At 41.2% G+C, this 26,783-nt stretch overlaps 2 protein-coding genes across 3 annotated transcripts; one reads left to right on the plus strand and one right to left on the minus strand.

Annotated features, from left to right (window-relative positions):
- Positions 1–5,374: 5,374 nt before the first annotated feature.
- LOC116997428 (cytochrome c oxidase assembly factor 8) lies at positions 5,375–12,408 on the minus strand. Its single transcript, XM_033062125.1, has 5 exons — positions 12,258–12,408; positions 11,266–11,463; positions 10,157–10,220; positions 8,119–8,209; positions 5,375–5,615 (listed from the first exon to the last, which is right to left on the minus strand). Exons 1-5 carry the CDS (start codon positions 12,387–12,389, stop codon positions 5,510–5,512), a joined length of 591 nt encoding a protein of 196 aa, XP_032918016.1. The 5' UTR covers positions 12,390–12,408; the 3' UTR covers positions 5,375–5,509.
- A 95-nt stretch (positions 12,409–12,503) lies between these two features.
- On the plus strand, positions 12,504–17,946 carry BAG5 (BAG cochaperone 5). 2 transcript variants are annotated; one of them, XM_033063491.1, is made up of 2 exons: positions 12,504–12,589; positions 13,177–17,946. In XM_033063491.1, the coding sequence occupies exon 2, from the start codon at positions 13,206–13,208 to the stop codon at positions 14,556–14,558; it is 1,353 nt and encodes a 450-aa protein (XP_032919382.1). In that variant the 5' UTR covers positions 12,504–12,589; positions 13,177–13,205; the 3' UTR covers positions 14,559–17,946. The 2 variants fall into 2 exon arrangements, with proteins under 2 accessions (XP_032919382.1, XP_032919381.1); XM_033063490.1 differs by lacking the exon at positions 12,504–12,589 and adding an exon at positions 12,679–12,785.
- The last annotated feature ends 8,837 nt before the right edge of the window (positions 17,947–26,783 follow it).

A 26,783-nucleotide genomic window follows, 5' to 3' on the forward strand; every position in this document is an offset into this window, starting at 1 on the left:
GAAATTTGAATTTCATGGATTTTGTCTTCTTAAATAGCCTTAACTACAAAATCTGTTTTGCAAAACAACACATACCTACCCCCTCTGCTCTCTCCCAAGAATTTAGACTTTTAATTATTTGAGTCATTCCAAAAATTAAAGTCTGTAACTTTTCTGGAACCTTTAAAAACAGACAATGTATGCTACACCCTGATAATCATATGAGAGTTTTTCCATGGCAAGGATTTCTTACAATTTGTCAACAGGAAGTTCTTTTACAATGAGATATGAATAGTGACCTGAATTTCTTATGATTCTGGAACTTGTGTTTTTCCTGTTAATGTGTTTTGGCTCAGCTGATGAAAGCATCACAGCCAAGTCTGCAGCTGAATCATATCAGTGGGTTCTTTGGAGGCAGCGGTGTGAACGGAGCACTGCTGAATGCCAGAAAGCCTTGATTGGCAGGGGGGCTGCTGGAAACTCATGCCAGACATGGTCCATCACAGCAGCTTCAGGGCTGCCCTGGCTTAGGCTGCTGCTAATTGCCTCCTGGCTGCCTCAGGAGATGCATACAGACGTTTTTGCTGCCTCCTGCTGTCTCGGGCCCTATTCACAACACACCTGGGAGCACCTTAAGGATGAGAACCTGCACACACCAGCAAGCAAAATCACTGTGCCCTTCCCTGCAAAATCTAAGAAACTCAATTAAATGGGTACTGGGTTTGAACCACAAGCCACAAACACAAGACAGTGTATGAAATGGACCATGTCTTCAGAGCATTTACATGGCTTCTAAAACTGATTTTGACTGTAGGTAAGTCACTACACAATAATACTTCTTCTGAGTAAGATCAGACTTGAAAAGGGATCATGTATTTTTTTGCCTTTACTATTTCTAGCCAAATGTACTACTCTTGCACTTCCACAGCATCTGCTGTTTGAATATATCAGTCAAGTAAATCTCACAATACTTGAGTAAATCTTAATTCATTAATGAATGCAAAGCCAAGGCACAAAGAAGTGATTTATATAATTATGAATACTAATGAGTATGTACTTCAAGATGATTGCATTCCATGCACTTATAAACTCTTCTGAAGACATAAACTGTTGAGAAATAAAGTGAGCTGTGTTTCCCTTACTAATTTGTTTTTGAGAAATGAACTTGAACATTCAATTATGGGTTTATTATTCTGTGAATCAGTTTGCAGTGATCAGTGGATATAATTTTTAGTATGAAAATGTTATTCATGCATATTACAGTTCCAGGCATATATTATCCTTTCACAAAAACATTTCAATCTTCCAGTCTTTATGCAAAAGATTGGCCCGTGGGCTCTGCAGAGGATGTAAATTAAGTTCTTGTTTGGCTAAATCTGATTAGCCTGTAGGGTACCAATCTTGCTTAGTGACAGCAGAAGCTAAGAATTGCAAGCAGGACAGTCCACTTGAAATGGGGCCAGGAAGGGTCAGTTTCTAAATAGCAAATCTGAGGTTTGAACTAGATTTTAATATTATCCCTAAGAATGTTCAGTTAAACATAGCAGCTGTCTCCTCCATTGCTTTTAAATATCATAATGATACTGAAATTGAGAAAAGCTCTTCCTTTTTTAAGAAGTTCAGGTCTTTATTAATCATATGTAAATATGCTGCCATCACTTTAACCCAGCCTTTAGTCAGTCTGCAGCTTAATTCCCAATTCCCACTTCCTCTTACTCCTCTCATAGTCTATCAAAATTAATGCTCCAATGGAGAAATTCAGTGAATAGCAAAACCCCACACAGATTATCAAAACAAAAGCATCCCAAATCAATACAAACTAAAACTATTTGACTATTACCAAAATATTATTGCTTTATCGTGGACTTACTGAGTGCATGAGAGAGACTAAAAAGGCATATGCTGACACTACTGAATATGAAATATGCTGTTCCTTCTGACAGGATTAGTTAAATACTTAAATGATAAGAACACTCCCCTGTATTTTTCCTATACTGAGAAAATGTGCACAGAAAAGTCACTCTTTGATCTATTTCACTAGCTTCAGTGACTGTAGCAGGCTTTTGTATACATGAAAATTTCATTTTTACTAGTCTTTGGCATCTCCTTGGCTTTCCTTTGATGTATAAAGGTTTTATGATCAATAATATCTAAAAGCAGCTGGTGTTATTGCAATTATTCTGAGTCAAGGAAAAAACCCAACAAAAGTAATGCAACACTGGTAAAAATTATAAAGCTTTTTGCTATTCAGAAAATGTAATTATCTCAGTAAATGCATGTGGTTTTTAGTAATGAGATTCAAAATTTCAGACGGATTATTTTTAATAACATCTTTTCACAGTGGTTCTATTAGATATTTTAAATCAGACCTCAACACTTACCCAACAGACAAATACCTCACTCCCTCAATAGGTTTTAGATGAAGGGACACAGAACCCTAATGAATTTGAAGGGGGCAAAGGATGAAAGCAGGCCTGGAGAAAGCCTGGGGGCAACACACCAGTGTGTGAGCAATGCTGTGCTGGGGAGGTCCTTTCATCTGCTGTCCCAGTGGAGATGGGGGATGGAGATCCATGTGGCAGCAGTGACACAAGGGGTATTGATGTGTTGGAAACCACAGAAGTGCCTGAGAATCACCACATGGAAGGTCCTGCTTGACTGACCTATCTCCTGTGGAGAGGATGAGGGAAAGGCTGTGGATGTTGCCTTCCAGACTTGAATAAAGCTTTGGGTGTTTTCCACAGTATTCTCCTGGAGAAGCAGACTGCTCATGGCTTGGATGGGTGCACTCTTCACTGTTAAAAACTGTCTGAGTGGCTGGGCCCAGAGTCCTGGTGCATGGTACTGCATCCATTTAGCATCCAGTCACAAGTAGTGCTCCCTAGGGAACAGTGTTGGGGGCAGTTCTGTTTAATATCTTTATCAATGATCAGGATGAGGGGATAGACACCCTCAGTCTGCAGAAGACACCAAGCTGGGCAGGAGTATGATCTGCTGGAGGGCAGGACAGCTCTGGACAGGCTGGATTGATGGGCCAAGGCCAATAGTGTGAGGGTCAACAGGGACAAGCAGAGGTCCTGCCAACAGTGTCTGAACATGAGGGAAGAGTGTGCCCAGGTGCCCAAGGCCAGTGGTATCCTGGCCTGTATCAGCAATAGTGTGGTCAGCAGAACCAGGGCAGTGACCAGTCCCCTGTACTCAACACTGCTGGGGCCACAGCTCAGCTGCTGTGTCCAGTTCTGGGCTCCTCAATTCAGGAAGGACAGGGAGGTGCAGGGGTGTTACTGCTCTCTACCACTGCCCCCAGGAGGTTGAAGAGAGGAGAATGTTCTCCCCAGTCACAAGCAACAGGATGAGAGGAAATGGCTGCAAGCTGTGCCAGGGGAAGTTTAGATGAGATGTTAGGAAAAATTTCTTCATCAGAAGGGCTGTCAGGCAGCTAAACAGGCTGCTCAGGGAGCTGACTGAGTCACTGTCCCTGGAGGTATTTAAAAGACAAAGCAGCTTGCAGCTTAATCCTAGCATGATCCTTTGTATGCTGATAGTGCTTTTGGGTGACAAACACCAAAATTACATGTTCAGAAAACAGTTTTAACTGTGAATTTACAGAAGTACGATCCAAATCTTCCATCTGAATTCCCACAGCTCCCCCATGCCAAACAACACGTATCTGCATGATGAAGCACATTAACTCATCTGACATCGAACATTTTCCTTGGATTAGTTTGAGTAGTGAATCAATTTCAGCAGGCAGACACAAAAATGTCTGTGTTAATGGAAGTGAGCAGCTCAGAAAATGAAAATGCTTTTGATTGACCTCTACCCATTTAAAGCATATGTGAAACTACCTTAGGGATGTTATACACAGGCTGTCAGAACATATGGCCATTATCCACCACTCCACTGGGGCTCTGGTCTCTCTCCCTTTCTGGGATATTTTCTTGTATTATCAAATTACTGTTTTACATCAGAACTACCTATTAAAGTGTGCATTCACATTGTGGTCAAAGCTTACATACTGTAAGCTATGATTTACTGTAAAGCCCTGAAGAATTATATTGCATACCCACAGTAGTCTACGTCAAAAATTTATTTTCCTAAACATGGCATTTTGTAAATTTTTAATGAATATATACCCTTTACAGTGCTGATGCAGTGTAACATCACAAATATTTTCAAAGTATTGGTTATTATCTGAGCAAACACCATTAATGACTGTTTTCATTTACTAATAACTCAAGACTTAAAATCACAATTCAGTGGCCACTTTAGCCCCAATAACATAGTTGTATGAAACACTGATCTGCTACTGTATTAGTGACATTTATTTCATTTTGCAGAGAAATTATTACAGCTGATGTGGACAAAGCTCTTTTTGCTCCAGTTGAAAAAGTCTGTGAATAAATCATGTCATGTTTAGAAATGAAAAATAGGTCAATGGCTACTGAGATGATGTTTCCAAGAGCAGAACCTTCCCTACAGCACAGCTTTAGGAAAACACTTCATCTGACAGCATACATTCTTTTTAACAGAATACTCTTAGTAGGTACTGGATAAAAAATTTAATTTAACTGTATAAATGGACAGAGAGAAGATAGTGAGGAATGAGCCTGCTTTTAAATTAAAAATACATGACCTAACATTTTAGGACTTCACTTGAACCAAGCTCCTTCCAACTGATGGTACATACCTGGAGGCCACAATAACAACCCTCAGGCAAGTTGTTTTCAGTGCCTTGGAGAAACTGGTGAGAACAGCTCAAGAAGAAATGAACCAAGAGGAAGCAGGGCATACATGTAGTAATGCTGTTCTCCATACAGGAGTTACCAGTTTTGTCTTCTACCAATATTAAATGACAGGCAGCACCTTTGTTAAATTCCTCAACAACTAAAACATTCACCAATCGTGAATCAGAGGAGCACTTGTCCAAGGGAGGCACATTTCTCTTAATTAAAAAAAAAATCTAAGAAGATCCTATTGCATTAGCACTTCATATTAAATATCTTAAATCTTCATTAAAAATAGCAAATAATCACACTGAAGAGAGGATTATTCTAAATTGATTGTGTATATACCACACATCAAATTTGTTGCTTCACCCATTTTATATTACTTATGGATAGCTATTGTCCCAGACAAGCAACTGCAAAATGAGGCATTTTTGTCCTTAAACACTAATATAGTGGAGACATCATTCTGAGACCAGAGTTCAGGTACAGCACACTGAATCTCATTATTTAGCAGCCATAATTCTACAGTAAGAACAGGAAAGTCGTTCCATCTGATACAAACAAGGAACAGCTTTTAAAAGTTTTCTTGGCCGTGTTCTGTGGAGAAATATTTTAGATATTCTTGGAATAAAGGGCATAAAGGAAATCTACATACTGCTTATAAATTAAGACCAGTGTTGACTTTTATTTACATAGATTAACAAACAAATTCAAGTAATTATTGCATCAACCATTCAGATTTTGAATATTACTATAAACCACAAGTTTACAGCAGTGTTGCATTCTTCATGGTTCTGTGATTACTGTTGTACATTTTTCTTTCTCCGACGAAGCCACCTCAGAGCTCTCACCAGTGCCACTTGTCCCATGAGGAATGTGATCCTAAAGTTATGTTTATACCAATCTCTAGGATTCCAAAGCCAAGAAAATCATCAGCACACAGAACAAGAACAGGAAAAAGATACACAATTATATTGAAATATCCTTTGGCATTGACAAATGACATTTCAATGATTACCTGCATTTTCTGTTCTTTGTGGTAACACTGTTCCTGCCTAATAAGAGTTAAATAATCTGCAAGAAAGTCTATGTGCATATCCACATTCATGAACAGATTACACATGGATTACAGGGATGCAACTGTAACTGAAATCAGGTGAGATAAAATAGTTAAAACCATGTTTCAGAAGTAAACCTGATCACCAAGCTGCCTTGGTGATAGCTTCCTGCCAGTGCTGTGCTTCAGGTAAGATTTGTTTGCGTGTGGATAAAGATGCCTGTGTTGAAAAGGGTGAAGTTGGTCTCAAATCAACCACACTTCAAAGGCTAATTGTATAAATCAATATGGGAAATATTACCTTTCTACTGCGGTATCTTTTAAAGATAATGCCTTTAATATTGTCAAAGTTAATCTTTATATCTTTAAATAATTCAATTTTTGTGAATTATGCATGGCTTCTGGAACCAATTTAAATTGTTCACAGTATAGTCTACACCAGCCCTTTTTAACCTCTGAGAACTTGCTTCAAGTTCTTTCCCCATTACAAATTAAAATAATATCAATTTTTTTCCTTTCTAACAAGGATCTCGCTCCCATGTTGCAAAATCCTCACAAGAACCAATATGATACGCAGAATTCTAGAACTAGAACACTGAGATTTAGGTCTTCTCTTGAGATGTCTGGGGCAAACCATGCATGCACAGATCTAACATAAGCCTGAGACACCAACCTCTCAGTGAGGATAGCAGCCAAATTCACACTGACAGGCAGCACTGAGCTACCCCTTCAAACGTCATGTTAAATAAAAATATCATGGTAACATTGCAACTGTTTCTTTTCCCCTTTCATGTTGAATTTCCTATATCCTTCTTAATTTTTTTTCCAAAGCTAAATTTTATTTCCATTCTAAGTACCCTGAACTAAATATTATTGGCATCTATGCACAGTCATTGCTTCAATTTTAACTGAATTTTAGAAGTTGCAAGACCTCAGCTGCCAGTTTTCAGCCCAGCTGGCAATACTGCAAAAGAACATACAGCTAAATGCATAAACAGATTTTTATAAATATGACCCCTCAAAATCAGAGTGACTGTAAAAAGCTCTGCTTTTTTCAGGGTGGTGCAGTTCCATTTTAAAACTACAACAATGCAGCTGACACAGCCTGATTTTACAAGTCAGCAGCAAGGAAGGTCATGTTCAAGCACAAAGCCTGAATTACCTTACCCTGAAGATGGGACAATATCCTAAGGTCACTGCAACAATGGCAACTGGTGACCAGTTCTAAGATGAAGTATTTGCACTCCCACTTATGAATTATAGCAATGTATTGACAGTGCTTTCACTAAAAACAATTTCTTACTTTTCATGCTGTTGCTTTGTATTATGGTGAGGCTCCCCCCTGCCCCTCTGTGGGCAAGATAAGATGTGCATATTTAAATATTTGTTAGTTAAATTGTTCTTATAGGATAGTATTTTATGGTTTTTGCACAATACACACAAAGAAACTTAAGCCACCATTAGTTATAGATCAGTTGCAGTGATGGCAGAATGCTCACTAGCATTACACCATTAAGAACTCGGTCACACTTGTCACTTTTGAGCCCAATAATCTCCCAGTCCTGTACAGAGAGAAAATTGAAGTTGTACCTTCACATCCAGTGGTCAGTATTCCTGGATTAAGTGCTGTCTTCCTCCACACTCCCATTCCTCCCTCCTTTCTAGCCCTTTTTCAAGTGTTCACAGCTACTTGCAGGGGTATGTGTGTTTTTAAGTAATTTTTCACCCCTTTCAGATCCCCAACCCAGCTTACGGAGTTGTTGGACACACAGTAACCCTGAAACAATGCAGGAGATGCTGGATGTGGATTTACCAAGCTGTAGCCGAGATTCTACCCAGGAAGAGTCAGGTGATCAATTTATGCCTTGCCAAACTCAAAAGCTGATTGCTTTTTATTAGACACTTGCAAAATAATAGACCCAAGATTATTAAATATTTCTCCCATTAAATGATTTTCCTTTGAGATAAATCACATTTACTTGTCCTTATTTAACAGTCAGCTAGAATCTGTTACACAGAACTTTCAAGAGGTCTATTTGCATACTTATCAGTTTCAATTAGCAGCATGGAAAGACCCATGCCCTAAGATAATAAAATGTGCCTGATCTTATCTCTTTAAATCTCAGACTTGAGCTTATCTTTCCACTAAAATAATAAGCAGCAGCAGAACTCAAATGATAATGCCAATTTCTGTCAAATGCTAATAACATCATTAAAAAATAATTTTCCAGAATTACAGGGGTTTGTGCTGTTTTGCCAATTACAGAAAACATGTTCAAATTTTAAACTTGATCTTATACGTCTTATTTAGACTTTAATGTATAATGGTCAACATAAATACCTTCTACATACCTGTTATACTGCAAATGCTTTTTAAAATTTTTACTTAGAAAGTCCTTGTAAAAGTCAGCCATTTCTTCTGCATTCAGTGTTGCTTTTTGACCTGAAAATAGGTTTTGGTGCAACAAAGTCAAGGATCTTTGGATCAAAACACTGGGTTCAGATGTTAGGTCTAACTCCTTGCTCCTACAAGCTTTCTGAGCTTTCTGTGTAACCCTGAACAAGTTCACAGGCCTTTATCTGTCAACTTTTTAAAACTTAGCTAGAGAGCACAGCAGATTAAAAATACTAATCATCTTGAAGCTGGCAGCATTCTTAAACCCTTATTACTTGTGGAAGTGATAAAGTTTATCAGCTCTTAGACCACGTAGGCAACCAGTGAACCGCTATGAAAATGTTCATAGATCTAGAAGTATCTATCCTTTGAATAAAATAACTTCTCAGAGGGCTGAAGCCTAAACAGTACAATAAGAGCATTTAGTAACTTAATTTTTCCCCCTAAAGCAAGTCCATAAATATCAAAAGAACACTATCCACAATTGACATGGTATTTTCAAACGTAATTCTTTTTTCAATTACTGTTGATAAATTTCAAGTATCTTCAGGCAAAAAGTTTGTTCTGAGATGTCAGACTTCCAAACAATCTAGTAGGCAATTATTTTGAAAAGAAGCAAATACAAAAGATGATTTTGAATATGTCACTTTCATAACCAGAATATGAAAGGAAGAACAGGAAGACCTACAGCACTGATGTCTAATCCTGAGAACTAGCAAATATTCTCAGCTGTACCAGACAATTCCTACACAGACCTTCTGGCACAAAATGTCCCTAAAATGATAGTCAAATTTCTATGCCCCAGGGAATGTGGATATGATGAGGGAGGTAGAAATGCAACATCCAACTTGTTACTGTTCCAAAATGCATTTTAAGGCTCTTGACATTGATCATAGAAATGTAAATTATTGATTGGTTCTATTTGTCATTATTTAAAAAACTAATATGGTAATGTATTAACATACTATGGGACAAATTAACTCTAAAACCATTTGAAGGCTGTCAGCTTAATACTTCTAGTTAGTTTGTTTCTTCATGCTGGTATCAGCAAAACTGATTAATTACAGGGAAAAGTAAGTTTTGTTTCAACTGTCTGTGTATATTTTTATTTTTACAAACTTTCACAGCTTTATTACAGAATAGCTGACCAAAGGCATGCAGCTGATACAAATTTATTTTTAATGGAAGTATGTGGTTATTCTCTTTCACTTTTAGAGCATAAAAGCAAAACAAAAAAGCCAAAATAGCAATATAAAAGAAGTGTTTTTGAAACAACATAGATCTCAATTAAAATTACTTCTCAAGCATACACTGATCACCAGGATACAAACAGAAAAGAAAAATACAGAACGTCAGAGCAGATGCTTCACTAAACTCAAACAGATCATTATTCTGCAAACAAAGTGTTCAACCTCATACTACAATGCCCAATTCACTATTATTATGAAGGCATTTTGTTTTCATTTTCACACAATGAATTAGAGAGACTATTTTACAGCAACTGTGCTCAGGCAGAGACAGGCAGATAGCAGCTGCCATCTCCCCGGAAGCTGTCTTGCTCTCCCTCAAGGAAAAATACTGTATTCTTTGGACACACCATGGACCTGAAGCCAAAAACTGAGAATTTATCCACCTAACCATAACATGCACTTGAGGCACATGCTCTGTATGTTATCTCAGCCAGAGGTGTGAAAGTAGTAAGTCCCTTCCTCCTCAGGCTACATGATTATTATATTACTGGGCTAGAATTTCAGCACATTCCCTCTGGCTGCAAGGAAGGAATTAGGGGGAGAACAGTGCAATAGATTATCTGGCCCCCACATGCAGATCTCTGAAAAGCTCCTTGTCTCTTTTTTTATCACGATCCTGAAAACACTGCTAAATCCTACCCCTAAGACTTACTTGTGACAGAACACAAAGAGCATAAACTAACAAAATTCAAAGTTAAACAGAATGCAGAATGTATCCTAAACTATTAACAAAGATCTCACTAACCTGATTCATCTCTCAATTCCAGACCCTTGGCTTTCAGTCTTGAATAAATAAATTCTTCTTTTTCCTAAAACATGGTTTTTTTCCACATTAGAATGGGATGTAGTCAGTCCTTGAAGTTAACCATTGTTTTTAATTACATAGCAATGTGGCGTTCAACACCCTTTGAAATAACTAGCAATACTTGTTATACTTGGAAGTGTCAACTAAACACTTTTCTTAATCCAGTGAGTTAGTTACACAGGTCACTTAGATCCTGCTACCTGCATGCATCAATTAATTCATACAAGTGTCCTGTTGATACTTATAAAATTGATTTCTGGAGTAAAGCTACAGCCAAACTTCAGTGTTGTCTGACAGGATTCAAACTTTCAGTTTATAAAACAAACTATGGAAATGTGCTGTACTGGCTAACTGAGATTTTGAGCATAGAGAAAAAACATGCAGCCTAATAAAATTTAAATTATTTAGAAGGAAACATAATAATAATTTGTGAGTTTTACAAACTTAAAAAACAGTGCTGTGGAATTTTAAAAAAACAAGTTTCATTTTTCTGGGACCTTTGCATGTTTTGAGAGAACATGATGTTCAACATCATAAATGATGGTGAATTACTGAACTGTTACCATTCTTCCAAAAAATGCCACATTGGTTGGGAGATGCTAAAATCAGGAAAGAAGACTCACTTTAGCGTTGTTGGGATATGCTGCCAGTGAAATGGGACATATAATTTGACCTCATTTAGTCTTGGCAATTACACCAAATTTCTCTCACTTATGACAAGAGAAAAATCAGCCATGAAACAATTTTCAACAGCTGCTCTAGTCACAGACAGGTCTTGCATGTAGGGCGGCTACAACTTTATACTTACAGTGCAAGACAGGAAAAAGGCAGATACTCTATGCCACTAGGCAGCAATAAAACGTGGGATTTTGAGTTTTGTGCATCATTTAAAGAAATAAACGACAAAACCGTAATTTCCTCCGTGACCCTGAGCACATTAAAAGCGGGCATAACTGAGCCCCACCTCAGAGAGGCCAAGCCCCCCAGTTTCGGGCGGGCAGGCAGGCACTGAGCAGCAGCAGCAGCAGCGGGAGCGAGGCCGGGCTCACCTGGCGGAAGGCGCGGTTGTGCCGTGCCCAGAAGCGCTGGTTGCTGGCCTGGGCCTCCTGGCGCGCCTCCCGCAGCCGCCGCTCCAGCGCCGACTCGTCGGGGGGCACGTAGAAGATGATGGGGCGCAGGTTGGAGTGCTTGTCCGGGGGCCCGATCCAGTCGCTGTGCGAGTGCGCGGGGGGGCGGAACCCCAGGCCCTGCGGAGCACAGACACAGTGCGTTAGCAGAGAACGGCTCAATCTGGAGATATCTTTAACTCTTTTACCACGGGCATGGATTATGAGGTATTTTTTAAAATCAATTTTTTTGCTTGTTTTCATTTTTCCATCACTGACATTCTGTCAAAATATTTCATGGAGAGAACTAGCAAGTATGCAAGTTTTTTATGGAGCTGATCTCTGCCCTCTGGTGACCGGTGACAGCACCCGAGGGAACAGGATGAAGCCGTGTCAGGGGAAGTTTAGGCTGGATATTAAAGGCTCTTCAGCCAGAGGGCTGATGGCCACTGGAACAGACTCCCCAGGGATGGGGTCACGGCCCCAAGCAAGACAAGCTCAAGGAGCTTTTGGACAACTCTGCAGACACATGGTGCGATTCTCAGGGCTGTTCTGTGCAGCCCCAGGAACCGGATTTCGGTGATCCCCTGAAACTCAGCATATTTAATAATTCTATTATTCTAAGCTTCCCTCAGCCCGGCGTTCTTCCTGCATCCATGTGTGTCCACACACAGGCGTGTGCCTGCCCCAGCCAGGCTCGGGAACACCTGGCGTTACCAACAGCCCGGGCCTCAGCGCCCCTCCAGCAACGGACACCGGGGCCTCGACAAACACATCAGAAAACAGAGGCCGCGGGGAACGCGGTTTGCCACCGGCCGCCCCCGCCCCGCCGGCGTTGCCGGGGGGCAGCCGGAGCGCTCCCCCCTGAGCTCCGGCTGCCCCTGAGGCTTCCCCCTCGGCCCCCGCAGGCCCTGCCGCCCCCCGCCCGGGTTTACCGCGCTGTCCGGCCGCTCCCCGCGCTCGGCCGCGCGGCCGCCACTGGAGGAGGCGGAGGAGATGGAGGAGGAGGAGGAAAGGAGGCGGCGGCGGCAGCAGGCACCGGCCCGCAGCACCCGGGCGGCAGCCATGGCCCCGCGCTTTACGGCGCTGCCGCGCGGGCGCTGCGGGCGGGGCGGGGCCAGGTCGGGGCCGGGGCCGGGGCCAGGGCCGGGCCCGCCTCGGCCTCCGCCTCCTCCGCGCGGCCGGGCCGGGCGGGGCTCGGGCGGTGCGCGGCGCTCGGCCCGTGGCGCAGCGCCGGGCCGGGCAGCGGGTCCTCGCCAGGCGGCGGGTAAGTGCGTGACCGAGGCGGGTCGCGGGCGCCGCGCGGGTTCGCTGCGGGGCCGGTGGGGACCAGCCTCCCGCAGGTGCCTCGGCGGTGGCCCGGTGTCATTTCCTCTTCCCTCTTCGCCGGGCCCCACGACGGGGGAGGCGGGAGGTTGCGGCCATGGAGGGGCAGGGGACAGCGAGTGCTGAAGGGGAGCAAGGTAAGTGAGGGGAAGGAGGGCTGCTCGGGGTTGTGGCGCCCGAGGGCGCTCGGGTTCGGCCGCTGCTCTCCCCCCCCGCCGGGTTCCCCCCTGGGCTGCGGGTGCCCTGTGGGTTCTGCGGCGGCTCCGGCTGCAGAGCAGTGGGGAAGGCTGGGTGGCAACCTGGGGGTAAACAGCAGAGAGCTGGGCGTGTGGCAAATAAATCATCGCCCCTGCGGCCCGACCGGGAGAAAAGTGTAAAAAAATTAAAGGGCTGTGAAATATCAGCCAAGTGGTATATTCGTATTGGTGAAGATATTTAAAATAGCTGTAATGCTGGAGTGCTTCAGTAAAAGTTGCAACGTGTGCTCGTGTAGCACTTAAGCAAGTCTTTTTCTCGTTTTCTTTGCAGTTCATCTGGAGTTGGACGAGGGAAGAGGAATGGATATGGGTAACCAACACCCATCCATAAAACGGTTACACGAAATACAGAAAGAAGTCAAAGAGATTGAACAGCAAGTGGCTCTCTTCAGCGGCTTATCTTCTGACCGAGATTACAAGAAATTGGAAAGAAGCCTTACGAAACAGCTTTTTGAAATAGATTCTGTAGACACCGAAGGGAAGGGGGATATCCAGCAAGCCAGAAAGCGAGCTGCCCAGGAAACTGAGAGGCTGCTGAAGGAGCTGGAACAAAATGCAAACCATCCGCGCAGGCTGGAAATAGAGGCTTTATTCAAGGAGGCACAGTTACTTGTGGAACGTGAGATCACACCTTTTTACAAAGGAGGAAACTGTATAAGTGATGAATTTGAAGAAGGAATTCAGGACATTGTGTTGAGGCTTACGCAGGTGAAAACTGGAGGGAAAGTTTCTCTGCGCAAAGCAAGATACCGCACTCTGACAAAGATATGTGCTGTTCAGGAGATTATAGAGAGTGGTGTAAAGCAACAGCTGTCTCTGCCGCTCTCTAATGATGCACATCCTTCTGTCTCCAAAATTAACTCTGTAATGTGTGAAGTGAACAAAGCCAGAGGAACTCTCATTGCGCTTCTAATGGGAGTGAGTAGTAATGACACCTGCAGGCATCTGTCCTGTGTGCTCACAGGCCTCATTGCTGATTTGGATGCTTTAGATGTTTGTGGTCGCACAGAAATAAGAAATTACAGAAAGGGAGTAGTAGAAGAAATCAATAGATTGCAGAGATACCTGGACTTGGATGAGGAAGCAAATTCTACACATGCTTATGATTTGGCACAAAATCAGTCCATTCTGAAAATAGAAGAGATCCGTAAGAAGATGAAGGAAGTTAATTCCTTACTTTTAAAAACAGAGAATGCTTCTGATTTGTATCTGGGATCCAAAGCAGAGTTACAGGGACTAATTGCCCAACTAGATGAAGTGAGTCCAGGAAAAAATCCCTGTATTAGAGAGGCCAGGAGAAGAGCAGTAATTGAAATTCAGACTCTTATAACATATATTGATTTGAAGGAAGCACTGGAAAAAAGGCAAATGTATCCAGAGCAAACTGCTGCTGAACATCAATCTCATAAAGCAATTTGGACTGTACTTGGAAACTTGTCTCAAATTCAGCAAGAGGTGATTTCATTTGATGGAAACAGAACAGATAAAAATTACATGAGACTGGAAGAACTTCTTACAAAACAACTTCTAGCCCTGGATGCTGTTGATCCACAAGGTGATGAGCGGTGTAAGGCTGCCAGGAAGCAGGCAGTAAAACTTGCACAGAATATTCTGTACTATCTGGACATGAAAACAGATGAATGGGAATACTGAAACAACCGTGGCCTGACGCAGAAGAGCATTCTTCCCTTTAGCACTTTCTGAAGATCATTGGCAGCACATAATAAAGTGTTCTGTGCTTGCTGAAATCATGGAGATTGCATAAGCAGTTGACTTGGCTATATGTCTGCTATCCCACGCAGTCACCCACTTACCATGGCAACTGTCAGTACACCATCAGCAATTCTGGTCACTGCTATAAGCAAAGAAGTGCAATTCTCTGAAGGAATAGCTTAATACTTGATAAATAGCTTCCTTCCTTTCTTTTTTTCTTTTTTTCTTCTTTCCTTCTTTCTTGTTTTGGTTTCAATAGCCTTGTGCAATGTTCAGTGAATGCAGGTTTTTTCAAAGATACAGAAACTTCCTTATGGTATAGTACTGGCAAAACTATTTAAGGAGACTGGACATGAAAATTAGTATTCAGGCATGAGGCTCCATCCAGCAACTTCACAGCAGTCTGGATGTACTGTTAATGTGCTGTTGTGACATAAAGTACTAAGGGCAAAAAGCCTGCTGGCTTTTGGATTGTACTTGATTTATTCCATCCATCATGCTATCTAGATTTCTCAGTTAATGAAGCTATAATGCCAGCTGCAAATTAGCATTTACATAGGCAAAGCCAATTATGTCAATTTTTGTAATACCTGAGCCCTTTGATTTGCAAAACCAGGTCTTTTGTTGGTGAAAATTCTCTCAAGTTACTGCTTTAAGGTACTGAGACTTGGAGAGGAAAATCTGTACCATACCAAACAGATAAAGGGGATTTAGAGGATTTCAAACTGCCATCCATAAACCCTTGAAAACTGCACTGAACTTTATTTAGTGGCTGCTTAGGTGTCTTTTTAAACTCTGCTGTTGCATCTGGTTTTCACGTTTGGCGAAAACAGAAACAGAATTCACTTTGAAGTGAAATGAGCATTTTAGAATCATTTTTGTAAAATTAAGTAGCCAGCTATAAAGACGTCCCTAATGATGTTAGTGTGTGTGCTACATGGTCAGGTGTGGCTTCGAGCATGTCTTGGAAGGACTTTGGCAAATGTCTCTCTTTGCAACTCATTCACTTGTTTTTGTAGCTTCATAAATAAGCTTGCTTGTACTGTTGTATGCACCTACCTTTTTATTTGTGGCTGCTAGTACCAATCACATTTCTACTATGGCATGTTTTTTGGCATTTTTGAGAGCATGGCATTAAAATTATTTAAGTATACATAGATATATATAAAGAATATAGATATATATAAAGATATAGTCAATTATGGATAATTTGCACTCAGCTCTTTCAGGATGAACTAATGAATTATTGTTCTATAGGTGATGATTTGCACCACTTTAAGGAGTAAAAACCATTTCGGATGTTACAGTAAATATTTTTAAGATCTATTTTTGACTGATTAGAGAAGACAGTACTGTCTGTGAGAGACAAGTGCCTTTATGACACTGCTAACTTGCACAGTCATATGTAGATACAGGAACTGTTTACTGGCAGCTTGATACATTTGTAATCATTGCAAACTGGATTTTTCAGGTATATATCTAATTTTACTGTAGTATATGTCAAGCTAACATAATACAATAGGTGACAGTTGCCCTATAGAGTCCTGAGAATGAGTATCAAATTTGGGAAATACATATTCTGCTTAAAAACTAAAGCATTGGTGTGGAAGTGGGGGACTTTGGGCAGGTCTTCTGTGCCTATTGCTGCAAGAATAATATGTTTGTTCATAACATACTATGAGATGTTGATTGAAGGCTGCATACCTTCAGAGTGTGAATAGATTTTGTTTGTGATTGTACAGGTGATTGCTTTGCAAATCTACTTGCCAAAACCGACGTAATTAAGTACAGTGCCTAAGGCACAATTTGGCAATGACAGAATGTTTCTTGGAGGATTCTTCCTGCTCCTTCAGAGACACAACCCCACTGAATTTAACTCCTTCACTAAAAAAAAAAAATATCCCCCTAATTAAAATTCCAATCTCTATTTGAATATTATGTGGCTAACACAGAATATTAATAGTGTTACATACAGGTGTTAATACACCTGAATTATTTTACTCATTTCAAGCTCTCTACACGTTTGAATTGCAACTTGTGATTTGCACTTACATGTTTAGGAAAGATAAGGAATTGATATTGTAATGATAGTAATAATTTTTCTTTAGTATTACTGTTGGGTCTGCAGTGGTTACTTGTAGTTTGTTTTAAATCATTTAGTGTCTGTGTTCTCTGGCACATACATGTAGTTTTATAAGTGTTTGAGCCTCGTAGGTAAAAATGAGTAAGTATAGTTATCAGATCTGTTCTATTTTGAATGTGTCTTCTAGTTTTTCCTGATTGAATTGTTATGCCTGCATCTCTAAGAATGCAAATGTGTAAGGTTAGTGTAATTTGACTAACTGAGTAGAGTCCAGTAGCAAGATAATATGTGGATTAAGCTTTTTGCCTTTGTTCTGTACTCTGATAAATTGGCTTACTTAAATTTTATTGTAAAATCCTCATCTGGAATGGGATTAATTCAGTTTTTGCATGAATGAAAGTAATAAAACATATATGTGCTTAATCACAAAAAAGTCCAAAAATCCAAAAAAGAAATACACAGGTTTTTCAAAAACTAGCTTTTATGCTGAAGAATGTAATTTCTCTGGTTTTTTGTATCCAAAGATTGAGAGACACACTTTTCTTTCCAATACAGCAGGCTAAAATAATCAACAAAATGTAAATGGACCAAATAGCAAAAGCCTGCATTTTAGTACTATACTATAATAAAATAACTTTTCTGTGTGCTATGTTATGTACCTTAGAGCAAAATAATCGAGTGGATATTCTGGGGGAGAGGTGATCCTGCATCGTGATTCCTAGTTGTTAACTGAATTTCTTTTTAAACTGGTTTTCTTTAGTTATTTCAGTGTTTATTTTTTTTGTTGCTTGCCACTCAGAGTGGTTTTTCTGTTTGGAGATAGAACTGTGGGTACCAGTTTGGAGAAGATTTTTGTTAAGTACAATTCTTACCTTTTAAATTTGATAGAAATCAGTGTCTGTGCTCCTAATGGTGTACCTGTCTTCAGTTATTGCTGTGTAGGAGGTGACATTTGTGTTCACAGATCCAAGATTAAATATTGCAGTGTTACATTCTTGATTATTAATACAAATACATTACTGCTTTTACTAGATACTCATTTGAATGTTACGCCCAGATGCCTTTCTCTATTTATTTTTGAATGTGAGTTATCAGAATGTAAATTATTTTGTTTTAGAGCATTTTATTAAGCATACATACATAAATCTCTCTTTTCCCCCCCCTCCTTCTTTAAAAGTTTGCTTTTTCACTGCTGTATTGATTAAAATAAAGTTCTTTGTGTGGATACCGCTCCTACTTGCTAAATCTGGTGCCTACTGGTTTTCTGCTTTCCTCAGCAGTAGCTTTGCAGCCTCCAGGGCTCCACTTGATGATCATTGCAGCAGTGCTCATGGCAGTGTTCAGATCTTGCCACTTTGCTGTTGAAGGATGCTGCCTGAGCAGATGAGCTGGTGAAACTGATGGCATGAGTCTCTTCGTGCAAAGTCTGTGTGGATTCCAGAGCCTTCAGCAGGAGCTCAGCTAATCTGGTTTTAGGGCTGTGCACATGAGGCAGGTTCCCTGATTGCTCTATTGGCTCAGTGTGTTTTTTGGAGATGCAGTGAGCCATGTTACTGGCTTGCTGCTGATGGAAGTTGGGAATTCTCTTTCTGCTCAGAAAGCTGCTGGCTTTTTGCAGTTTCTGCTACTTGGCCAACTCCAGTGAGCGGATATTTAATCCAATGAAATGGCAAAAAACAAACAACAAAAATGGAGGAGGGGGTTTAATGAAACAAACTGGCTTTTTGAAATGTATGTGGGCCAGAGCTGCTGTGAAATGAAGGGGTGGTGCAACCATGGGCTAGGGAACAAATGGTAAGAATTTCAGTAGCAGCAAGTCATTAGATCAACTTGCATAGTTAAATAACTGGAGGAGGAAGAAGCAAAGGTGTCAACTATCAACTCCTACAAAGAAGTAGGAATTTTCTGCTTCACTAATGGGGTATGATGGAGGCAATACAAATGAATCATATATGGAAAATAAACCAGCTTTCAATTGCATTTTCATGATCATATCACAAGTGATGATAGATTCCTTACAGAATCATTAAGGTTGGAAAAGACTGCCAAGGTCTGGTTTTATATCTGTGTGCAATCACCTCGAAATACTGCACAGGTCTGGAAAAGCCTTACCCATAAAATACTGGATAAAAGCAGCGTTTATAAAGGTTGAATGTTCCCATAGGTAACAACTTCACTGTATTTGTCTTTCCCTTTTAACAATAGAGCTTATTTGAAAGAAATATAAAATATATAGTCTTCAAAGAAAATATATTCTTCAAAGTCTGGTAAATCCTCTGGGCCATGGCTCTAGATTCTGCTCCACCAGCTGCTGACCTGTCTGTCTTGATTGCCTTACTTGTCAAAGGAGAGAATTCACCTTTTAAGAATATTTTTGTATGTTTTGGTGCCTGAAATGGTTCAACTGGAAAAACACCATATTTCATTATATTATTATCTTTATATATTATTATACTTCTTTTAGGTGTATCCTCTCCTTTGGAGAATTCTCGGCTGAGAACTTAAGGAGTGGAAGGACATTAGTGCTGAGCTCATGGATTGAAGGCCTGGGGGTTCAAGCTGGCTGCCAGCCGGAGACATTTAAATGGCAGGATCCAGGAAAACATTCCTGCTAGGGGAAATGGTAGCAGAGACATGAGCAAATGTTTTTCAGAGCTGATGTTTTGAGAAAGCTCTGTGTCTGTTCTTCTGCTGCTGCTGAGCTTTCATTGAGAAAGTGGATTCATAGGGGAATATTCCCTGAAACACTCTTGGGTAGATGAAACTGAGAAATTATGTTTAAAGCTTTTGCTGAGCTGTGGTGGGACTGACCTGGGTATCATTCTGATTTGCTACATGAAACGATGTCCACAACACTTTCAGTTATGTGGGTAGGCATGTACATGTCACCTAAAAGCTGGTCATTAACTGAAGAAGGTGAGAATGAGCTGTACTTTTGTTGAAAGCTTTGCACAACACCCTTTCTATACACAGTGTTTGCTTCTGGGGACTGCCAAGTACAGATGATTGCATGAGTTGCACTGCTTGACAGCTCAAAAAATAATGAGGACCTTTTCTAAGTCTGCAAACTCTTCCTACAGGACATAAATTGTTGTAGAGTTTGCCATTGGAAATGGAAAAGTACAATGAGTTTCTTAATTGGACCATTTCTCCTCAATTAGTTTTGCCAGACAACCTTCTGTGCCACAGGAGTTCCTTGTGAAACCTGTATTTCAGGCAGCTAATCAAAAGCATCTCGTGAGGGAAGAAACATCATGATGCAGTGCAATGACCTTAGTAAGGTCCAGAATACATACCCCAAACCAATCTGTGATCATGGCCACCACGAGTCCATAAGCCTAATCAAAACCCCAAAGAAGAAGAGAGACAAGAAAGGCTGGAGGAAAACAAAAAAAATAGCATAGTTGTCAGGTTTGACCAACTTAATTTAGTTTTACGACAAGAAAAGCAAGCAAAGCAAAGCTCCCTTTTGGCTTGGTGCAGTTGTACCTTGTCTACACCCCGCAGTTCCACATTGTTTTCCACCCTATGTCACCCCAAGTGCTCCTCCCGGGCATGATGTAGCTGATGGGGGTTAGCCTTGGAGTGCCCTTGGGCAAGAGGGTGCCACCCATCTCCAGGGATACCATAATTACCTTCATTCTCTCTGAAATGTGTGGTCTTGGCAACCTGAAATATCAGCATGGCTTGCATAAGGCAGTATGCAACACGAAGGTTATACCCTGTAATAACCTGGTAATTGGAAAGGGTTGTATAATTGCTAGCAAGTCTGAGTAGGATAGCTTTTGTGTGTTATACTGAATTTATTAGGTTTTTAAAGAAAATTCTTTGTAACGTTCTATTCAAATCAACCTGGAGCCTGTGATCAAGTTGTCTCTTACCATCCAGATGCCTCATGTTAATGCCACATGAAAAGGAGGTTTGAAGAGCTTCATCGTCAGTGGATATTTATGAATGGCCTCTGCTCACTTTCAGACATGTAGTAAAACCCAGATTTTCCAAAACACTCAGCATCCAAAGTTCCCACCATGACAAGTAAGGGCATGTTTTGAAAAGGAGCCCGTCCACAGACCCAAACACTGTCATTTCTTGTCACAGACAACCACAGGATCATCCCTGCAGCTAATCAAGAAGCCACTTTAAATGGCTTTGCTTCATTTCTCCAGTGAAAGGTTGTTCCAAAGCATCATTGCTGTGAGGACTGAGTAACCTTCTAATTTCCAGCATAAACATATTCATGAGAAGCTTTTCTTCTCCCCTAGCGTGTAGTCTGCAAAATATTTATAGGCCACAGCTGAATCGCCTCTCAGCTCTGGATTTGCTTGGCTACCAAGCAAATACACCCAAACAGGCTGAGCTTCTTTGAAAATCTCCATTCTCTGAATCCAAAACAAACCATGAGTAGTACTTTGCAATTTTTTCAGGAGTTTTTTCCAGTTCTGACAAAAACTTCCAACTTTGAGTCCATACATGTACACTGTTGGATATATTGTTTCAAAGGAAATAGTTAAAAAGTATTAATATTATTTTTGTGGCACTGTAATTGTAAAACTGAATTACCTATTTTCAGTACATTCTTCATGGCATTGTCTTCATGCCCAGCTTGCTTTGCCAGTTGAATATTCTAGCAATTGATAGTTTTAATTGCAGAAGGGGATTAGAAACATTTTCAACCTCTGCTATGTTGGAGTGGTTTTGCATCAATAGTAGGTGTGTCATTGTTTGAAGGAACTATGTGTGAGTGGTTTTTAGATCAGAATCTCTCACTGACGGCTGATGGTTTCACTCGACTGGAAATAGGAGTTTACTTAGGCAATGCAATAGTAGCCAGACTACATTAAAGGATTCTTTAGGGAAAGTCCACTCCAGTTCATGGCAAAGGTCTTTGAAATCATCAGTTAAAACAGGATACTGCTTAGTAAGTGTGGCCATAGTGTAGAAGAATTATTTACATTCCTGTCATGTATAGATATGTTCAAATTTTCATTATTAAGAGCAGTGAAGTCTTAAGAAAAAATGCCTAATAAACTTAAAAACATCTTACTGCGCATATATACACAAGTGGACATTCATATGAGTTGTGCAATGTGGTTTTCAACCTTCTTCAAGTTATAAACACCAAAAATACATGTGGCTAATTAAAATCTGCTGACCGCTCTTGCCTTTTGGGACCTTCTAAAAGTGCCAGGGATCACTAAGAGTCTGCAGGAAGGATTACTGACATGCAGAAAAGCCAGTGGCTGTTTCAGAAAGCCTCAGAATAGACTCCTTTCAACTCAGTGTTTTGGAACATTTCTCAGCATCCCTGTTTTCAAAGCAGAAGCCAATTTATTGTCCCCTTTGTTTCTACAAAGCCATTGTGTTTCTGCTGTATTTGTCTCTGTCTTTTCATTTATAACCATTAATTCAGTTTTGTGGCAAATTTCATCATATCTGGTCCATCTTGTTCTTCCCAAGCACAAGTTTCTTCCCAAGTTACTAATTCTTTTGTGGGCATTGTTTCCACACTTCACTGACGGCTGAGTTATTTCTCTGTCCTGGTGCAAACTTCAGAGCTGACATTCAGGGTGCATTTCTCAGGAAAAGATAAATTGGTCTCACTTGGTCAGACCTGGAGATACTGAAAAAATACATATTCTCCACATGAGTTACTGTGTTATGGATCTCTGGGACCCAGGCCCTGGTAGTTGAGAAGAAGCTACTTGAGATAAAAGGCTGGGAGGACTTTTATGAGCTTTGTTCCTGGTACAGAAAAAGAGAATGTTAGGAGTTTGCAGCAGCAAATGTGAAACCATGAGGAGGTAGAAGAACAGCCAAAGAGGTGACTAAAAATACTAATATTGCTGATACACTTAGATGATGGAAGGTAGGAGACAAAATGGAGAATGCCATGGGGCTCCAGGAGGCAGCAGGGCAGGGCAGGACCTGAGACAAAATTCATGTTTGCCAGGAGTCCCGATCACAGGACAAGGCTGGTGCTAAAGCAGGTCTGAGGGTAAGCCAGGAACTCAGCCAGAGGGTTGGGGTCAAGGCCCCAGGTCTAAATAATCAAGGATAAGAGTCACAGGGGCCAATGTTTTAGACTCTGCTAAGCAGTAGGGGACCACAGGGTAAGGTTAAACCATAGAAAATTTGGTGTTGGTCTCAGGTCATAAGGACACATTCCATAAATCCAGAGAGCAGAGTCAGCTCTGCTGAGGACCTGAGTGTGGAAAAGCTCTGGACCTTCAGCAAGTATGCAATTCCTGATCATGTGGTACAAATTTAGCCACACACCTTTATGTCCAATGTTCATGATGCAATTGCATTCTGACTTCATTCTGGGATGATGCTAAATGGGGTGATGATTTATAGGATGATGCTGTGTGACTGAGGACTAGCACATGCAATACTTGTATTCATTGCAAGGCTGATTGGTCTTGACTCACTGAAGCTTTACAGAGCTTCATGTGGAAATTTGAGTGGTCATTTCCAGTAGCCATTTCAGTTTTGACACTACCTCACAGAGAGCTATCTGGAGTATTTCTAGCTATCCCTGTGGTATGGGCATAAAGATGATGAAGATGTTCCAAGAATGCACTAGAGACAATATCTCCCTTACAGAAAGGGAAACATTACTGCCAGTGCACAGGGGAGTAAGGAACCCCCTTTGAGATATCATATACACTTGTGGTAATTCCCACTCACAGAAGCTTAATCACCCCAGGAGATGCAACACAGACCAGAAGAGTGAAGGGCCTGCTTTAGTGGAAGGCAGTAAAAGAGCTGGGTTTTGTAATCCAGATGAAAACTGCAGAAAAAAATGTAAGATTGTTCTCTCTAAATAGGTTAAGTATCAAAGATGAAAGAACAATTACTCAAGCTAATGGATGGTGTGGGCAAGGATACAAATAGATGGAAATAAGCCAGGCTGAAAATGGGAAAAAAGACAGTTTCTGAAAGAATCTATATGACATATTGCCTTGACTTGATTACCCCAAAGATACCTTTAAGTCCTTGACTATCTGCCTTCTTAAGTCTTCTGTGGATGTACTAGTATCTGTCACATATTTCTATTTAGCTTACCCTGCTTTGGAAGTAATGTCCATTTCAGAGTAGCTTTTCTTACAGACAAGAAGCCATCCTATGATGGTAATGTGGCTAAATAACAATACTTAAAAAGCTATTCAGCGTTTCTTTTTAAACTTGCTATTCACTGTCTGGCTTCACATTTACATAATTTCCTGCAGATAATATAAATCCTGCTCTGAGTATACCATTACTAGTTTCATCACAGCCTCATTGGTGAGTTTGGTGACATTGATGAGTTTGATTTCAGAGCAACCTGGGGAGCTCAGGGCAGTTCCTTGTTCCCAATTGGCTTTGGAGGGCAGTCAGTGGGAGAGGCTGCACCATACCCAGTATGCAGGGTGTTAAAATTTAGATTATCATCTCTAACATGCCTTCACTGTCTGTGTGGGAGTACACTTTTCAGGAGCCCACAGCCACCAAATGAAGGCATTTTTTCATAGGAACCCAGGAAGCAGAAGTCTGGCAGACATTAGGTGACAGAATTAGTGACTTAGACCATAAAAGAATTAGTAACCTGGGAGGGATGCAAGGAGAGCATTTAATGAAAACCTTGGCATTAAGAAAGGATTAATATCAACAGATCATCAGTGACCAATATTTGTGTAATCTTCTCAGAGAATCCACATCTTCTGCTGGCAGCCTATTCTAGCTCTTTACTTCTATAATTAACAGCTTTTTTCCTAACAGCTTGACTCTTTTTTTCATCTAAAGATTTAAATAGTGCTGGTTTGTTTTTCTTCTTACTCTAACTTCATGAGTCTGGAGAGTAAGTAATGGTTAGTAATAAATAACTAATCCTTTATTATTGACAGAAAATAGCTGTTTCCTCAGCTCCCCTTTTAGCAGTTGCTTTTATAGACTAAGCACTCAAAAAGCTTCAGTATTCCACTACAGAATAACCCCACGTTATTGACATTTCTATTGCTGAGGTGTCTCTCCCGAATATGCTTACCACAGCCCTATTTCTTGAAGTACTATTCCCAAAAATGGACACAGGAGTATAGCTGGGGAGTCATTGACAATTAGTAGCATGGCATAATTGCCTTTCATATTTTAGCTATTACAGTCCTATAAATACAGCCAAGAACACTTCCCTTGCAAGAGCATCAGGGGGTTGACTCACATTCAGCACGGGATCCTGCATAAGCCTGGACCTGTCTGATCTCACCCATCATGTGCAGGACTCCTGGCACTGGGTCCTGCCCCTGGCCTGCCTGCAGCAGGGGCGAGAGCTGTGCTGGGCACACTGCAGCTACTTCATCTGAAACCTCCAAATGAGATAGCTCCCAAACATCTGAAGAAAAAGAACTGCTCAGAAAGCTCTAACAGGGCACTTAGAGATGTCCATAGTCACTAGAAACTTTTCATTTTGCTAAGCCTTCTCCTGGTTCCCACACCCTTCCTTAGTGTTACATGTTCAGCTGCTGAAAATAGGAGTGCCTTCTGCTTTCTGGCATGCTTGTCTGCCCATGCAATCAGGAGCACTCTCTCTGGAGTTTTATAGGCTTGTGTAGCTCTTTGGCAATGGACACATTCCCTTCCACATAGTCTGGATTATGGCAGACAGAGCATTGTATCACTTGCATTAGTGATTGCCAGGCTGTGTTTTAAAGAGAAGCTTTCTCTGTGTACTTTGTATTTCTGATCTGTATTCTAGCTTGGAAGGGAGTATTTAAAAGGAAGTAGATGTGGGTGGCAATCATTACTACAGGCATGGGAAAATTTGTTGATATATGGCCTCAATTTGCTGGTTCCTGGACTAGTGATTAGATCTTTCTATTTGTTCAATACTCAGCACAGCGAGGACTTAGACTGATGACCCTGGGGAGAAGGGTAGATGTCTGTGCATGGCTTCAGTACCTGCCTCAGTCTGAAGCCATGGGCTGAACTGGAGTTTCCAGCCTGACTTCAGTGTCCCACCACAGCTCCAACCCTGGGTGCGTCTGCATAGAGGCACTGCAGAGATAAACCACCTCTGCACAGATAAACCACCACTGCACAGATAAACCACCTCTGCACAGATAAACCACCCCAACTGACAGCAGAGCAACCCTTCCCAGGGGTCAAGAAGTTCACAGGCCACTGAACCTGTTTCCAATATGGTTTTTGAATGTAAATATTGGGATGTCAGCTTTGGTCTCTCTAAGGCCTTTCCATGGGAGTTTCGCCTTCCTGCTCAATCAACTGCACTGCAATTCCCATTTGTGATTGCCAGCCTTAGCTTAATCCCAGACTCTCCCTCACATGAAGTCATCTCGTAGGAAGCTCTTTCCCTCCTCCCATTGTAGATGCAAAGGGCATCAGCCCACCTGGAGAAACACAGGACTAAAAAGGCAATGCCAGCTCTTTTTGAGACTCAAATTGTGAAGACTTCGTGCAGGCAAAAACCTCTGACTGTGGATGAAAGCAACCCCTTCCCTCACATCAAAGAGTTAAAACTTCATTTCTTTGCAGCAGGCACTTGGATGCTTCCAGGCATTGTGTGAGCTGCTGGGTGTGTTGGGAGTGTCTGCTGTCTGCCTGGACTATTGTTCTTTTCTTCAAGGCAGCACATCACTCTCTGCTGTAGGATTTCTCATTTCTCCTCCTCCATGTAGGTGGAAAACCCACCTTGACAACACCTTGCAGTGTCTTATGCTGCTCCTTGATTTTTCTTCTGATTTGGTCTTTTCCGTGACCTTTTAATCTCACCAGGATGGCTCTACTTTGAAGGAGGAAGCAACATGGTCCCTCGGCTGAGGTGTCACTGCAGTTTGGTGGAAATAGGTTTCGTTTGGGAAGGAAGGGGGAGGCACAGCACCAGATTTCTATTTCTGTACATCACTCCAGATCCTCGCTCTCTGCTGTGCACAGCTGCTGCCTTACAGGGTGTGAGAAATTCAATTTTTTCTCTGCTTGCCCATTTTGTCTCACATGGTCCTGTGCTTGGGCACTAGACTCGTGCCTGGTCCCCTAAATCTCATGAGAGTCTTGAAAGAAACAGAGCACAACCTAATGTGCTGCTTTCTGTC

Source organism: Catharus ustulatus, chromosome 6, assembly GCF_009819885.2.
Source record: "Catharus ustulatus isolate bCatUst1 chromosome 6, bCatUst1.pri.v2, whole genome shotgun sequence".
In the NCBI taxonomy this organism is placed as follows: Eukaryota; Metazoa; Chordata; class Aves; order Passeriformes; family Turdidae; genus Catharus; species Catharus ustulatus.

Excerpts from the sequence above, each read along its gene's own strand:
- LOC116997428 (XM_033062125.1), bottom strand. The coding sequence starts at position 12,389 with ATGGCTGCCGCCCGGGTGCTGCGGGCCGGTGCCTGCTGCCGCCGCCGC. Across the intron at positions 10,221-11,265 it reads ACAACCGCGCCTTCCGCCAG|GAAAAAGAAGAATTTATTTA; the intron begins GTGAGCCCGGCC and ends ACCATGTTTTAG. Across the intron at positions 8,210-10,156 it reads GGAATTGAGAGATGAATCAG|GTCAAAAAGCAACACTGAAT; the intron begins GTTAGTGAGATC and ends ACCTATTTTCAG.
- BAG5 (XM_033063490.1), top strand. The coding sequence starts at position 12,746 with ATGGAGGGGCAGGGGACAGCGAGTGCTGAAGGGGAGCAAG. Across the intron at positions 12,786-13,176 it reads GAGTGCTGAAGGGGAGCAAG|TTCATCTGGAGTTGGACGAG; the intron begins GTAAGTGAGGGG and ends TTTTCTTTGCAG.